The sequence below is a fragment of the Myotis myotis genome, unplaced genomic scaffold (genome assembly GCF_014108235.1).
Source record: "Myotis myotis isolate mMyoMyo1 unplaced genomic scaffold, mMyoMyo1.p scaffold_m19_p_13, whole genome shotgun sequence".
NCBI classification, from domain to species: Eukaryota; Metazoa; Chordata; class Mammalia; order Chiroptera; family Vespertilionidae; genus Myotis; species Myotis myotis.
In genome coordinates, this window is record NW_023416317.1 from 48,502,777 (window position 1) to 48,518,630 (window position 15,854).

Here is a 15,854-nt window from a genome sequence, read left to right on the forward strand (position 1 = left end):
TGGAAAGCCCTCCTGCCTGGCTTGTATCTCTCATCTTCTCTGTTAATGTTCGTGAATCATGAGGGAACACCAGCTGCTCCAAATGGCTTCAAATGTAGCCAGATCCAGTCACGTTACATTCCCCGCATACAGATCAGGATTCTGTCAGTTACAGAGGGACCTGACGAAAACCAGCTTACGCAGAGAGAATTTATCAGTTCGAGGGTGAACTTAGAAGGTGGGAGGAAAAGCCAAAGAACCAAGTGTCTCAGGGACAGGAACCATGGACTCATTGTCAACAGGACTCTCTCTCCATCCAGTTCTCAAAGTAGTTTGCCCCCACTTCTCGTTGCATGTTCATCTCATTCTCTCTGCAGGCAGTCCTTTACAACACCTTTAATCCCCCGGCAGCCTCTCAAGCTTCTCATGTCATTGGAATGAGATCTGTCTGTCATTTCCCATGAAGGACACAGATTTATGCTGCTGAGATCTTTTGCCATTTCATAGCCCAGCATATAACAGGCAATTAATAAATACTCTTGCCCAGCCAGTGTGGCTCAGTGATTGAGTGTACATTCATGAACCAGGAGGTTGCTGGTTCAATTCCTGGCCAGGGCACATGACCAGGTTGTAGGGGGCATGCAGGAGGCAGCCAATCAATGATTCTCTCTCTCCCTCTCCCTTCCTTTCTCTGAAATCAATAAAAATAAATACTCTTGAATGAATGAATGAATAAGGTTATAAAGGCCCATGTGATAGAGATAGCCCTCATTGTTGTAGATTAATACACTCTATGTCTCTATCTTGAGACACTAGCTCATGTGTACTAGCTTCTGAGAGCTGTCTCCTTTCAGTGTGTTGAGGAAACAGTCTCTGAGCCTGCAAGATGGAGAGCTCTGGTGAATTCAGCAAGGTAATTAATGCCCTCCTGGACCACAGCCATCTCTGCTTCCTCAGATGACCACCTGGACTATACTATTGATGAAACATGCCTTTCCCTACTTGAATCTCTACACTAAGACCTTAACTATGAAATCTATATGTTTCAAACTTACCTTCACAACATTGTTATGAAGTAATCCTATATAATAAAAGGGTAACATGCAAATTGACCCCAACGGTGGAGCAACCGGTTGCTATGATGCACACTGACCACCAGGGGGAAGACACTCAACACAGGAGCTTCCCCCTGGTGGTCAGTGCACTTCCATAGGGGGAGCGCCACTCAGCCAGAAGCCAGTTCATGGCTGGCCAACGCAGTGGCGGTGGTGGGAGCCTCTTCTGCCTCTGTGGTAGCGTTAAGGATGTCCGACTGACAGCTTAGGCCTGTGGGGAGCGGGCCTAAGCCGTCATTCAGACATCCCCCGAGGGCTCCCAGCCTGCCAGAGGGATGTCTGACTGCCAGCTTAGGCCCGATCCCCCAGGGGTGCGGGCCTAAGCTGGCAGGTGGACATCCCCTGAGGGGTCCCGCACTGCGAGAGGGTGCAGCCCGGGTTGAGGGACCCTCCCTGTCCCCCTGAGTGCACGAATTTTCGTGCACCGGGCCTCTGGTTGTCAGATAAGATCTTACTGTCTCCATTTAATGGCTAGGAAAGTTCAGGCATATATTAGGCAGGTCAGGGTTTTCCAAGGTATGTTTTCCAGAGCACAAGTCCCCTTGATGATCCATGAAAAGGGGTTCTGCTGTAAATCATGATTAGGAAACCTCTGATTGATTCATAATACACCTTAATATAGTAAAGGTCCTGAAAGGAACCTTAGTTAAGAAACCTACATGATCTGAAATCTGCTTAACATTGATCAACCTCCCACTAAACCTCCTGCTTCTACACACATCTCTGTTCCCTCCTGTTTTCATAGAGGATCAGTCCCTTCATCTATGCCCAGCATCATATTCCCTCCCCCATTCTCAGGAGTCTTTCATCTTTACCTCTTTCTGCATCAACACTTTCTCCCTCCTGGACCTTTCCAGTCAGCATTTACATAAACTCAAGTCTCTCTCTCAATCCTTGCTTTCAGTGTGGTCAATGGACCAGCAGTATCGACTTCACCTAGGAGCCTGATAGAAATGCAGAATCTCAGGCTCCAGCCCCACCTGCTGTTACCTGCAGTTCAACAAGATCCCAGGTGATGCATGCGCATTAAAGCTTTAGAAAACTTGCTCTAAATCACAACCAGGTTTCTCTTGTAAAAATGCAAATCAGGTCTTATCTAATCTCTGCTAAAAACACCCCAGTTTTCTCAGATTCTTTCACTTTCTCCCTCCCTCCTGCAACTGCTAAAATTTCCCCAAACTAGTTTTCCAAGAATCTCCTTGGTTAACAATGGGCAAGTCATTGGTTCCATCTTGGTGCCTGACTCTCTTGCTCAGTGAATAAAAACAAAACAAAAACATATATAATTTTTATTACAGAGAGGAAGGGAAAGAGAGAGATAGAAACATCACTGATGAGAATCATTGATTTGCTGCCTTCTGAATACCTCCTACTGGGGCTTGAGCCTGCAACCCTGGCATGTGCCCTGATTGGGAATTTAACCGTGACCTCCTGGTTCATAGGTCGATGCTCAACCACTGAACCACACCGGCCGGTCTGCTCTATGAATTTTGCACTAATCTAAGAGTGCAGAATCCACTTGTAGAAGATGTTGAGCTTTTATCTGTTGTAGAAATGACATTTTCAGAGAGTGACAGTCATTTTCTGTTTGTTCGCAGCTCTTCTCTCCACTCCTGCAATTGAAAGGGGCTGACCCTACAACAACAGTTCCCAGGCTCCTTTGCCAAGTGGGTGCTGCCAGTGGAAAACTCTGGGATGACTGAGGGTGGGAGGAGCCGGAGTGTCTGCGTTGAGGTGGCTCCACCTCTGTGGTTCTGGTCCTGTCCTGGACTCTGTTAACACCGCCTCCTGCCCTAGGGCCTCCAGCCCTAGGGATGAGAGCAGCTCCCTGCTCTTACTAAGCTCTAGGTTGCCTCACTGTCCTTTGTTTGGCTTTTTGGTTTTCCCAATAGCTGTCTAACTAGGTCCCCATACCTGGTATGTTTTCCTGAGTGGATCTTGGCTGTTACATGGAGATATCAGAAAATGGGAGTTGGAGGAGAGAGAACATTTGAGCACTAGGCCAACACTACTTGACTTGGTAGACTACCTTGAAGTCAAGGCACATCAGGGAAAGTAATGGAGACCAGGAGGCATCTAATAGCACTTTCCTTTGAAAGCTGATGTCCTCCACTCTGGTGGGAAAGTTGTGTAAATAGAGAAAAGGGCAGGTTACTGAGGACAACCCAGCTCCCTGCATGGCAGCGTTTGATTCTCTCTGGTTGTCAGTAAGTCACAAACAAGTCAGTGTTATTGTGCAGCTGCCTACGATGGAGGTCAGAGGATTCGTCCCACAACAGAAACCTCTTCTCTGGCAACAACTTGTTTTGGCTGCATCCCTCACCTGTCTGGGGTGGGGCAGTTACTGAATTGTCACAGTTGGTGGTTGGGGCCTATTGTCAAATGTCAATATTTTCACAGTCATCCCACACTGCTGAGCTATAGCTCGCCTTGGCATCTGACCCTTGGCCCAGGAGGACAGGCAATTCTTTCATACACAGTGGGCAAAGACAAGGGAGACTGTCTTTTCCCCTCAAAGACTGTTCACGTAGGGGGCCAGTTCACTCTGAATAAGGCCCTTTCAAATGGAGCAAGAACAGAATTCTGGGACAGTTTACCAAGTGTGAATTTTGCAGGCTGGTTCTGTAATGAGATGTAAGCCTTAACATCCAAAACAAAGAAAATGTACTTTTTCAGAATATCGTATGAGTGTTTGTTAAAGTCCATCACCTTTCAGCTGTCAGATGATCAGCATTGTACTGGGCCTCCCCGGTAGACGATCCTGAAGCAGAGTGCAGGGTAGGTGTCTCTGGTTTCTCTGGAGGTTGAATCTGGAACTGGGGTGTGCCCCTTGGGGAGCTGTGGAATTGGTGTTGGGGGAGTTGTCCAAGTTGAAAGCACTCTCCGGAAAGGAATGCTTCTCCACCTTTCACAAGCTGCTGGAGGCGGGGTGGGTGGGGCTTTTGGCTGAGACTAGAGGCCCCATTGTCTGCCTGGAGTGAGGAGAGAGTGACCCAAGACTCTTCTGGCTGCCATGGCAACCAAGGAAAGCAACTGGTGGGTAATTGCTCCTCGTACAAGGTGGGCACACACGCTCATTCTCTGAGGGTCTAAAAGGTGCAGCCACAAGCATCCCAGACCCTTACAAATGTGCAACACTTGTCCTCTTGTTCCTGGGTTGAAAAGCGAAGCCTGATTCTTTTAATATGCCTCATCCACTTTAATTGTCTTCATCTATTCCTATAGGAACCTAGTGCCTGGAAACCCTTGTTCAGTAAAGATCCTTAGCTCATGTGTTAACAAATTTCTATGGTTAGGAAAAGGTCAGGAAAAGGCTTTATTTTTTAGCTCTAATTTTTTTAAATTACAAGTGGGATTCTTTAAATAATGATTGATGCTGGAAAAAGACTTATTGTTTACAATTCCTTTTCTTCCTCCTAAGAAGGCGGTGCCTAGTAACCAGAGGATCCTTGGTTTGCTGAGTGCGAATGCAGCTTCCCTGTAACAATGGCCTTTCCTGCCCAGGAGGATGGAGTGAAGAGATAGATATGAGACAGCAAGATTGGAGAGGCGTGCAGAGGAGGCTGTGATTCAGGGGAGGAGACACAGCGATGCCAGAGGCCCTGGACCACCCTGGACCAGGTGGAAAAGGCTGAGCCAAACAAGGCTGATATCTGCATGGGGAGACTGATGGCGACCCTAAGTCAGTGAGTAGGTGGTTTGTTTGGTAGAAAAGGTAGGTTTAATAAGATGAGTTGGAGTAAAGTACTGCGCACTAGACAATGGAAATCATGACTTTTGTTCCCCCTAAAAAATCTAGACTCTAGAAATTTTAGACTCTGGAGTAAAATATCCGTATTTCTCGATTGTACAAGGGAGCCTGTTTTCCTTTGGAAAGTCAAAGTACTATCCTGTCCTGAGATGGAGGTGGGAGGGGGCAGCACCTACCTCTGGGGTTCAGCCACATCTTGGTTCTGTAAAAGTGTTATATACAGACTAGAGGCCTGGTGCATGAGTATGTGCATGGGTGGGGTCCCTCGGGGTGGCCTACGGGGATCAAACTCCAGCTCGTGCCCCCAGGCTCGCAGCCTCAGTTCACACCCCCAGCCTCCCAGCCCCGGAGCCCTGCCTGGCACCCTCAGTGGCCTGGCACCGTCCCCTCATCTGCTCCACCATCCCCTCACCTGCTCCACCATCCTGCCTGCAGGGCCATCCATTGGGGCGGGGGATGGGGGGTGGGCGGACTCCCCCTGCCCGGCTTCCTCAGCACCTGGGAACCAGGTGGCGGTCCTGCCCCCTACCACCACCGCTGCTCACTGTCTGTGGGATGATTGGCGGATCAATCACCTTGCACCCACCTTGGCCTGGCTCCGCCTGCTCGCCTGCTTCACCATCCTGCCGCGGTCCCATGATCGTTGGGGCCCAAGGGGGCCCATTGGGGCCCGCAGCGCCTATACTGCCACCCGCTGCCAGCGCCTCATCTCCGACGTCTGCCATGTTCCACACTGCCCCCTGGTGGCCAGCGCACATCATAGTGAGCAGTAGAGCTCCTGGTCGAACAATTTGCATATTAGGCTTTTAATATAGGATTTCAAATACTGAAAACATAAAGAAAATCACAAAATGAAAAGTGAAATTTGTACTCCCACAGTTTAATTAAACTACTCAGGGTTGACCTATCCATAACTAATAGTTTGGTGTGTCTCCTTTGAAATTTTCCTAAGTCCTTATGGACACATACAAGATTGATTATTTGGCTCAAAAAGAATTTGAGGTGGAAAACAATTTTTCTATAACATTTTGAAGGTAATGCTCCATTGCCTACTTCTTCAACATGTTAACATTTTTAGGATAGTTAATACATGCTAGGGATGTGACTTTGTTGGGGCCCAAGGCAGGCCACCGGGAATAGCCCACAATGGCATATTGATGGCTTTGAATTCAAGTTACCTGACAAGCAGCTGGTGCCAGAAAAGCACCTTGACCCTCCCTTGTCCTTTGAGAGCAGGAAATAAATCTTTCATGTGACAAGTGTCCTCCGTGCACCTGGAGGACAGCTCTTATTGCTAGAGTTAAGCAACTCAGAGCCAAACAGTCTGTATAAACAAGACTTGTTGCCTCTTTTCTAATTTACTGCTTTGTTTAAATTTCTCATTAACACATACCCAAACCTTGCTTACAGTCCTTTCTAATGAGCACTAACTTTCCCCCCCTCTTTGTCCTGTCAATTCTTCACAAACTTATTGTTTCTTTGCCTAAAAAGTATAAAAAGACGCCTCATCTTAGGATCTGAGCAATCTATTGTGATTCTCCTATGCACACGTATTGAATTGTTTTTTCCCCCCTGTTAATGTAGTCTTGTATCAATCTTATTGTTTTATGATTAGTCCAGCCGTAAGAACTAAAGCAGGGTAGAGAGGGGGGGAATTCTCCTCTCCAACAAATTAAAAAGATAAAAAGGACACAAAAGTGAATCTCAATGCTGATACTTCCAGCGGCCTAGTGCCCTTCACTGATGCAACCACTTCACTGGTTTCTTATGTGTTTTTCTAGATATATTCTGTAATATCTGTGTGTTTACAAATCTACATACATACATTTTTTGATTTTTTAAAAATCTTTATTGTTGAAAGCATTATATACTAGAAGGTACATTTATTGAACCATATGAAATTGCCATTTTTAAAGTTAAAAAAATCAGCATTTTTAATCACACTAACAGTAGCATGCTATATACACTGCATTTGATTTCTCTCTTAACAAAAAATCTTGAGATTTCCCTATATTTGTATGCATAGAGCTAATGCATTCTTTTTTGTATTTTGTGCCTATTTCTTTGTTTTCATGGTAAACTATTACTTTACAATTTACATACAGTAAAAATAAATCTTACTTCCCATGTACAGATCTGTGAGTTTTAACACATGTTTGGGTCTGTATACCTACTACCACAATCAGGAAATAAATATTTCAAACATATCTTTGTAATCACCACCAATGACAAAGACAGAATACAATTGGCAGTAAGACACAATACTACCTACTGGCAGGTACCCTCAATCCCCATCCCCATTTCTATGCCTTCCCTATACATCAAGACAATATTTTCCTTGACTTCTAACACTTCCACTAATTTTGCCTACATGAAATCATGTAGTATACTTTCTTTTGCTTGCCATTTTTGCTCCCACATTTATTCCTGTTGTCATGTGATTACAATAGAGCAATGAATTGCACAATATTTCATTATATTTATAGCATTTTTGACACGCAGAATTAAAAAAACATTTAGATTAGATAATGAATTGAACTATGTTCTTTGTAATGGTTTCTGGAGTTTGTATTATACTTAGAAGGGCCCTGAGCACCTAAGATTATAAAGTAAATCCTCCCATGTTTTCTTCTAGTAATTTTTCAGGTGTGAGAAATTACTTCAACTTTTTTTTTCTTCCATGATACCAACTTATTAACCAAATGCTCATTTAATCCTCACAGGAAGTTTACGATGGATACAATGACATGTCTTCTTTTTGCAGATGAAACTGAAATATGACGAAGTTAAGTGATTTCCCCCATCTCAGAAATAATAAATGGCAAAACCGGGATTTGCACGCAGGCAGATGAGTTTAATGTGTATGTGCTTATTCATTCCACTACCCAGTCTTTCCACTTTGGGGGAACCCACCCACACATCTTGAATATGAGGCAAGTGCTGTTTTGTTTTATTTTTTAACAACACAAACACTCTATTCAAATGTTTGTTTATTCAGGAATCTGATTATCAAGTCCTTAGTAAGGAGCAAGGAATTTGACACCTTCTCCCTCCATTTCATCAACCTTGTAGTTTTCCAGAAGCCTCATTCTTGAAATTAGATTTTTTTTTCTCAGCCCAGTGTTGGGTTTTCCCTTCAAATGATTTTTCTCATTAAACTGTTGTCATCAGCTGTGTAAACAGCCCTAGGCTTGTCATGTAAACAATCATAAAACTGTTAAAAAATTAAGCAGGGCATGTCTCAGAAGAAAAGGGAGTGTTAAATATATTTCAGTTGGAGGCCAGGAAAAGGGCAAGAAGGTCTCAGGTTGGCTTCCAGTTCTGCCACGGATCAGATGACTCTGGGAAAGTCATTTTTTGCTCTTTTACTTTGTGCGTACCATGGGCAATAGCAATAATAATGCAGCCCTTCACTTTCCCCTAGTTTGCTTACTTTCTGCCTACAAGGGGTATTCAATAGAAAACAAAGATAGACCTCTAGGTGGTTTGGCTCAGTGGATAGAGCGTGGGCCTGTGGAATGAAGGGTTCCAGGTTTGATTCCAGTTAAGAGCACATGCCTGGGTTGTGGGCTCGATCCCCAGTGGGAGGCATGTAGGAGGCAGCCGATCAATGATTCTCTGTCATCATTGATGTTTCTATCTCTCTCCCTCTCTGAAATCAATTATATATATATTTATATATATACAAAGATATAAAAAATTATTTAAAGACCATTGTAAACTGATGAACAAAAATAGATACAGAGGCAGAGCAGCATTAAACAGACTGTCAAACTACAATGGGAAGCCTGGGGAGGGTTGTGGGGTGGTGGTAAGAGATCAACCAAAGGACTTGTATGCATGTATATAAGTATAACCAATGGACACAAGACACTGGGGGGCAGGGGAGACTAGGGGAAGGTCAAGGGGGAAAAAAAGGAGACAAATGTACTTCTCTTTGTAATATTTTAAGCAATAAAAAAAATAAAAAAATAAACCTGTTAACAGAAGGCAAAAAAAAAAAAAAAGCCTCAGGCTGAAAAATTGGCTAAACTCCTGGGAGAGTCATCATCTAAGTTTAGGCACTGATGTGCAGATCTTTCTTTCTTTTTTTTTTTTTTTAAATATATTTTATTGCTTTTTTACAGACTGGAAGGGAGAGAGATAGAGAGCCAGAGCCATCGACGAGAGAGAAACATCGATCAGCTGCCCCCTGCACATCTCCCACCGGGGATGTGCCCGCAACCCAGGCACATGCCCCTGACCGGAATCGAACCCGGGACCCTTCAGTCCGCAGGCCGACGCTCCATCCACTGAGCCAAACTGGTTTCGGCGCAGATCTTTCTTTCATGGGAGGTTTCCAATGGTTTTATAACTTTAATTTATATGCCATAGTGTGTTCTTTTGCAAAAGTAAATACAAAAACATAATATGTTTTAAATTGTTCTAATGAAGTACATTAACACAGTGTATGTAGTAATACAAATATTTCTATCTATTCTGGATCTCTGGTACTTGTTACAGCCCGTGTGTGTGTGTGTGTGTGTGTGTGTGTGTGTGTGTCCCATCCTATACAAATGTTGGCAAATCTGGCATATGAACAACACAGCTGTAGCACTTCCACATTTGAGGATAACCCTCTGATTATATAGGTAGAAAATAAAATACATATATATATATATTTTTTGCAATCAAGAAAGAATCAATGCTATCAATCGGTAGATCGTTTGGGAGCGGAGAGTTGAAAAATAGAGAAACAATATTAATGCGAGTCTCTGCCTCTGCAGTAAGGGACCCAGAGGCAGCGTGGTGGTGGGGTGGCTATGGGCTCTAAAGCCGCGAAGGTTCTGGGTTCAAATGCTGCCTCTACTATGTCCAAGCTGTGCTACTTTCAGTGAGATTCTTAACTTCTCTGAACCTCAGGTTTTAAATTTTTGTTTAAGACTTCCTTACACAGTGAAATTCAGTGTTTGCAGAATAGTTTTCTGGGGAACAGGAGGAGTACTAGGCACCGAAGACACAAAATCCTAACCATGAATACGGAACACAAGTGCACTGTCCTTCAGAGCCCGCAGCAGGTTCCCCGATCGCCCCTCTCCCACCTCAACGCTCACACACGTGGTTCGCAGCCGCGGGCCCGCCAGCCCCGCTCAAGGACACAAGTAGCGCCCGCTCCGCCCAACCCGGTGCGCGCCCAGGCCCCGCTCTGAGCGCATCTCCACGCGCATTGGCGGTGGCCGCACCGAACCCGGGTTCTCCCGCGAACACGCTCCCGCGTTCGGAGCGACACCCGAGCGCGCCTGTGCTTGTCCCCTATGGCGCTCCGTACACGCTCCCCGGGCGAGCTCCACGTCGGCCGCGCAGGCGCCTTGGGCACCCAGTTCACCTGCTGCCGTTGTCGCCGCCGCCGCCGCCGCTGTCGGGGCTGGATGGGGGGCCGAGGCCAGCCAGGGGCACCCAGAAGAAAGACACGCGGCGGCGGCGACGCCAACACCCGCAGGACGAGAGTCCGAACCGGCCCCGAGCCCAGGGAGTAGGCGGCCAGGCCCGGCCCCCGCGGTCCCGCGTGTAGAGAAGCCGGCGTCGCTGCCGCGGCTGGGTCTTCCTGGGCACTCGCCCCTCAGGTCTCATTCACACTCAGGACCACCCCCACGCTGCGCCATGTTCAAGAAACTGAAGCAAAAGGTCAGCGAGGAGCAGCAGCAGTCCCAGCAGGCGCTGGCCTTCACTCAGGTACTATGGCTGCCTCGCTCCCCCCGTGCCCATACCCCTCGACACCGGCTCCGGGCTGACAGGAGGCGCGGTTCTTCTGTGACCCTTGACCTCTAACCCGAGGATGTCCCCCTCCCCCGCCCCCTGCCCACCCGGGACTGGGAATGATTCCTGACCCGGGTCTCGGTTCAGGAGAGTGGGTAGGGGTGGCCGGATCCGTCCCGATCGCTGACCTCTGTTAGAGTTACCCCCCTTCCCGTCCCCCATGCCCGCCCCCGGCCTGAGAATAAGCGAGAGGGGCTCTGGACTTGCAGGAGTTTGAACCCATCTCCAAGGTGCCCCCACCCAGCCGAGACCCGTCGCAGGGGCGAGGGCGGCGTGGGAAACCCTGGCCCCTTTGCCGTCGCTGACCTCTGGGCTGAAGTCCCCTCTCCGAGGGGCCAGGATCCCGCAGGACTCCTGACCCGAGATGGAAGTGTGATTCCCCAACCCGGGGCCGGGGTGAGGGCCAGGGGTCCGGCCACTCCGGGCCAGGCTGCTTGCAGGAGCGCCGGGACCCGAGCGAGGCGGCGGCGTGGCCGGGCTCCAGCGCCCGGTGCGGTCACGAGTTAGTCACTTCGCATAACTTGGTTGATCCCGGGCGGGCGGAGGGGCTGACCCGGAGGCCCGGCCGGGCTGGTGCCTGGCCACCGCCTGGCTGCTGCTGCTGCTGCTTCGAGCGTCTTGTTACGTTTATTTTTCACGAAGGCTGTGGCTTCGGTTTGAGGTGACAGCTTCCCGGAAAAGGGGGGCGTGTTAATCGAAAGGAACCATCCCCTTAGCACCAAGGGAACCTGGTCTCCACAGTGAAGAGGAGCCGCTTCTGCTAAAATTTCTCCCCAGCCTTTCTGAAGCTCAACAGATGGAGCAAATTTCTCTCTCAATTTTAATTTTTGCAAGGAAGACTGAGTTTTGACGAATTCGGCATTTATAATACACGTATAACATGTATCTTATGTAGCTAACAGCTGTTAAATCAAACAACTAGGCACTACTATGTATTGCATTGAGTTTGTTCTGAACTATGAAGTTGATGTTCTCTTAAATTTAAGGCTTGTGTAGGGTAAAACAGTGCTTGAAACACATTGGAACAGGCCAGCAGGACAGTGATGGCTTGTTCATTCTCATGTAAAATGTACATAGTGACTAAAATTTAAGTAGTACCATGTACTGCGGCCTTTTCTGACTTTACAAAACACAGTTACTTAAGAAACAATGGCCCTAGCTGGTTTGGCTCGGTGGATGGAGCGTCGGCCTGCGGACTCAGGGGTCCCAGGTTCGATTCCGGTCAAGGGCATGTACCTGGGTTGCGGGCACATCCCCAGTGGGGAGTGTGCAGGAGGCAGCTGATTGATGTTTCTCTCTCATCGATATTTCTAACTCTCTCTCCCTCTCCCTTCCTCTCTGTAAAAAAATCAATAAAATATATATTTAAAAAAAAAAAAGAAAAAAAAAAGAAACAATGAAGAATGTAGGGAAGTGGTCATGTTAGTGAATGTCACGAGGTGTTTACATTTGGGAAAGTGTAAAATATCATTGATCCAGGATTCCATCTCTAGAAATTTAGTCCAAGAAAATTTAGGATGGGCTAAAGATTTAGCCACATGGATTTTCATTTCAATTTTTTAATACATAAAAATTGGCTGAAACTGTTCAGTAGAAATAGAAAGTTGTATCAGTTAGTCAGTTATGCAGCCTTTAAAAATACCTACATTTATTGGGTTCTTACTATGTGCCAAGCATTTTGTTTACTATTTTACACGGATTATTTTATTTTATTTTTTAATATATTTTATTGATTTTTTACAGAGAGGAAGGGAGAGAGATAGAGAGTTAGAAACATCGATGAGAGAGAAACATCGGTCAGCTGCCTCCCGCACACCTCCTACTGGGGATGTGCCCGCAACCCAGGTACATGCCCTTGACCGGAATCGAACCTGGGACCTTTCAGTCCACAGGCCGACGCTCTATCCACTGAGCCAAACCGGTTTCGGCAGCACACGGATTATTTTATTTAATTGTTCATAAACCTATGAGGAAGATAATCTTTTATAGATGAAGGAGTGAGACCCAAAGAGGTAAGTTGCCCAATATCACACAGCTAGTGTGAGAGCCTACAGAAAAGTATTAACATGCAGAGATACTTGTTTTAAGAGACAGATTAAAGAGCAACATATGGCCCTAGCTCAGCCGTGGGCAAACTACGCCCCGTGGGCCAGATCCGGCCTGTTTGAAATGAATAAAACTAAAAAAAAAAAAGACCGTACCCTTTTATGTAATGATGTTTACTTTGAATTTATATTAGTTCACACAAACACTCCATCCATGCTTTTGTTCCGGCCCTCCGGTCCAGTTTAAGAACCCATTGTGGCCCTCGAGTCAAAAAGCTTGCCCACCCCTGCCCTAGCTGGTTTGGCTCAGTGGATAGAGTGTCTCCCTGTGGACCAAAGGGTCCTGGGTTCAATTTCGATTAAGGGCACATACCTTGGTTGCAGGCTCCTCCCAGCCCAAGCCCTGGTTTGGGCTCCTGCAGGAAGCATCCAGTCGATGTGTCTTTCTCACATCGATATTCCTCTCTGTCTTTACCTCTCTTTAAACTCTCTCTAAAAATCAATGGAAAATATCCTCGGGTGAGGATTAAAAAAAAAAAGCAACATATGATCCCAGTTTTGTGGGGAAAAATATGTATATAAGTATATTTACATACAAACAGTGACAATAGTTTAGGAAGGATATGCGCAAAGGTGCTGGTGAGATAAGTATTCTTTTTCTTATTTGTAATGTTAGTTTTTCTTTATGAAAATTAATTGCTTTTATGCTGTAGTAAAAAGTGGTTGTTTTTAGAATAGTAGTAAAAAAGCTAGTTTCAAGCTAACATGTTAGAGTTTCCAGTTTCCATAGATTGCTGCCTCTGATGAGATGGTGCATCAGGATCAAATAAAATCATTTTGTGTACAAAAGATTGAAAACATTCCCATTTGATAATATATATAATCTCCAAACTGCAAAAGGAAATCATTACTGATCAACTACTGATAGAAATTGGATTCTGTTCTGGCCTCAGATTTTTATCTATTCAGAACCCTTTAAGATGAGTAGTTCTGGATTATTGTTTTTAGAGTTAAGAATTTATTGCATGCATGAATTGAAAAAGAAAACAAAAAACCTTTTTTGATGACAGTCCTTTTGCAGCAGATTACACAAATTCTTGTTTTCTTAAGCAAAGGCTCTTGAATTTGTATATTATCATTTCTTCATTTTTGGCTATAAATTATTTTGTGTTGAAGGCACCATGCCCTCAAGAATTTAATAGGGTGTGAAAGGCCTTTTTTTCCACTCAAGAGGATTTATTTGTTACTGGTCTAGGTTGAAAATTTTCCCTCAGGTGGGGTTGAATGTATTTCTCCCTAATCTGTGTCTAATTCCAAACCTTTATTCATTGTTAGTTAAACAGATCTTTGAATATTCTCATTTTCCCTTGATTTTAGAAAATTTCTAGTCTTTCCATTTTTATTATTTTACTTAAAAAAACACACTTTTTAAAAATTGATTTCAGAGAGGAAGGGAGAGGGAGAGATAGAAACATCAGTGATGAGAGAGAATCATCGATTGGCTGCCTCCTGCACACCGTCCCTGCTGGGGATTGCTTGCAACTCAGGCATGTGCCCTGAACTAATGGAACCGTGACATACTGGTTCATAGGTCGATGCTCAACCACTGAGAGCCATGCTGGCCGGGCTGAATCTTAGTATTTCTGGAGAAATATTTTGGTATATCCTTTTTATAAAAAGGTAAAAGCAGTTCAAGTGGGTTGGGATTAGCTTTTTTCTATTTTAATGAAGGAATAAATTAGGTCAGAAAATATGGCATCTTATATCATAAAGATTAAGGTTCTATAAAACTTTTGTTTTAGAGGTGTCTGTGTGGAGTGGTTTCTTTTTAATTTGTTAAAAATTTTAACTGTGAGTCCCAGTGGGGAAAAAATTGAGAAACTGATCTATAGAATACCGGGGAAGTGGATAAGGGTATCAGAAGACCTGTGTGCTAACCCAGATCTTGCAGTATGCACCGTGGACAAGCCACATAAGCATTCTGACTTCTTATTTTCTCATCAGGAATTGGGGATGAGATACTATCTGCCCCACTTACCTTTCAGATTGGTTGTGAGGATCAAAAGATATAAGTATTTGGAAGCTTTTGTAATTATAGAGCACTTAGTTATTTACTAGAGCCTGCTAAGGTGCTATGCTGGGTGTTACATTTGCCTTGAAGGATAGATGTAGTTTCTCTACCATGGGATTGAGGGACATGTACTCCTAGCATGGTGGTAGTGTTCACAGGCTGTTGTGGCAGCGTATACTAGTAAGAAGGCATTTTGGGAAAGGGTCAGTCATGGTGACATCTGAGTAGAGTCTTGATGGATAATGAAAAGTCATAGTATATACTGACAAGGCATTTAAGCCTTATTATTTCTAAAGGTGACTATTAGTTTTCTAATGTTGCCCAACAAATTACAACCGTAGTGTCTAATAACCCAGTTATTATTTCACATTCTGTATGTCAGAAGTCTGGCATAGTCTGACCCGGTTCTCTGGATCTCACAAGGCTAAATCAGGGTGTCGTCCAGACTGTGTTCTCATCTGGAGTTTCGGGTCCTCTTCCATGCTCAGATGGTTGTGGTAGAATTTAGTCCTTTGTGGTTGTAGGACTGAGGTCCTTATTTTTTGCTGATTGTTGAAGGGGACCACTTTCAGTTGCTAAGAGCTGCCCAAAGTTCCTTGCCATTTGGCCCCCATAGGCATTTGCTTTCTCCAGGACAGCAGGATTGCATCTCTCTGCTTTCTGCCTCTGCCTTTGCACTCTGGACTCATACTTGAAGGATTTGTGTGATTAGGTTGGGCCCATCAAGATAATCTTCTTTTAATTAATTCAAAGTCAACTGATTGATAACCTTAAATATACCTATAAAATCCCTTTTGCTATGTAGGGTCAGATAATCAGGGGAATGATATCTCATCAGACTCACATTGCAAGGGTCATTTGGGATCATCTTAGAATTCTACGTACTGCAGACTAAAATGGTTTTTCTTATACTGAAGTTGGGGCCTTAGTTATAATAATAATAATAGTCAGTTGGCAATACAAATATTAATTGTGAGCTTGTATATAACCATCAGGCTTCTTGACAAATAGCCTAGAAATTTGTGGTCAAATTTCTCATGGTTATAAAACTAATTAGACCAAATTTATTTTGAACGAATCTAAATCCTTTTATATTT

General features: G+C 44.9%; 1 protein-coding gene and 1 long non-coding RNA gene across 12 annotated transcripts in view; both read left to right on the top strand.

Annotated features, from left to right (window-relative positions):
- Positions 1–7,777, top strand: part of LOC118668292 — a 39,641-nt gene extending 31,864 nt beyond the window's left edge. The window contains exons 4-5 of one of the 3 annotated variants that reach the window (XR_004971616.1): positions 2,693–4,809; positions 7,610–7,777. This is a non-coding gene — a long non-coding RNA (uncharacterized LOC118668292). Of the gene's footprint in view, positions 1–2,692; positions 5,613–7,609 lie in introns of those variants that run through there. The other 2 variants (XR_004971617.1, XR_004971615.1) reach the window with 2 other exon arrangements.
- A 2,416-nt stretch (positions 7,778–10,193) lies between these two features.
- GOLGA4 (golgin A4) overlaps positions 10,194–15,854 on the top strand; it is an 82,212-nt gene continuing 76,551 nt past the window's right edge. For 4 of the 9 annotated variants that reach the window (XM_036333032.1, XM_036333035.1, XM_036333033.1 and 1 more), the window contains exon 1: positions 10,197–10,557. In XM_036333032.1, the coding sequence (XP_036188925.1) occupies positions 10,486–10,557 (72 nt within the window). In that variant the 5' untranslated portion in view covers positions 10,197–10,485. Of the gene's footprint in view, positions 10,558–15,854 lie in introns of all 9 variants that reach the window. The other 5 variants (XR_004971620.1, XR_004971619.1, XR_004971618.1 and 2 more) reach the window with 5 other exon arrangements.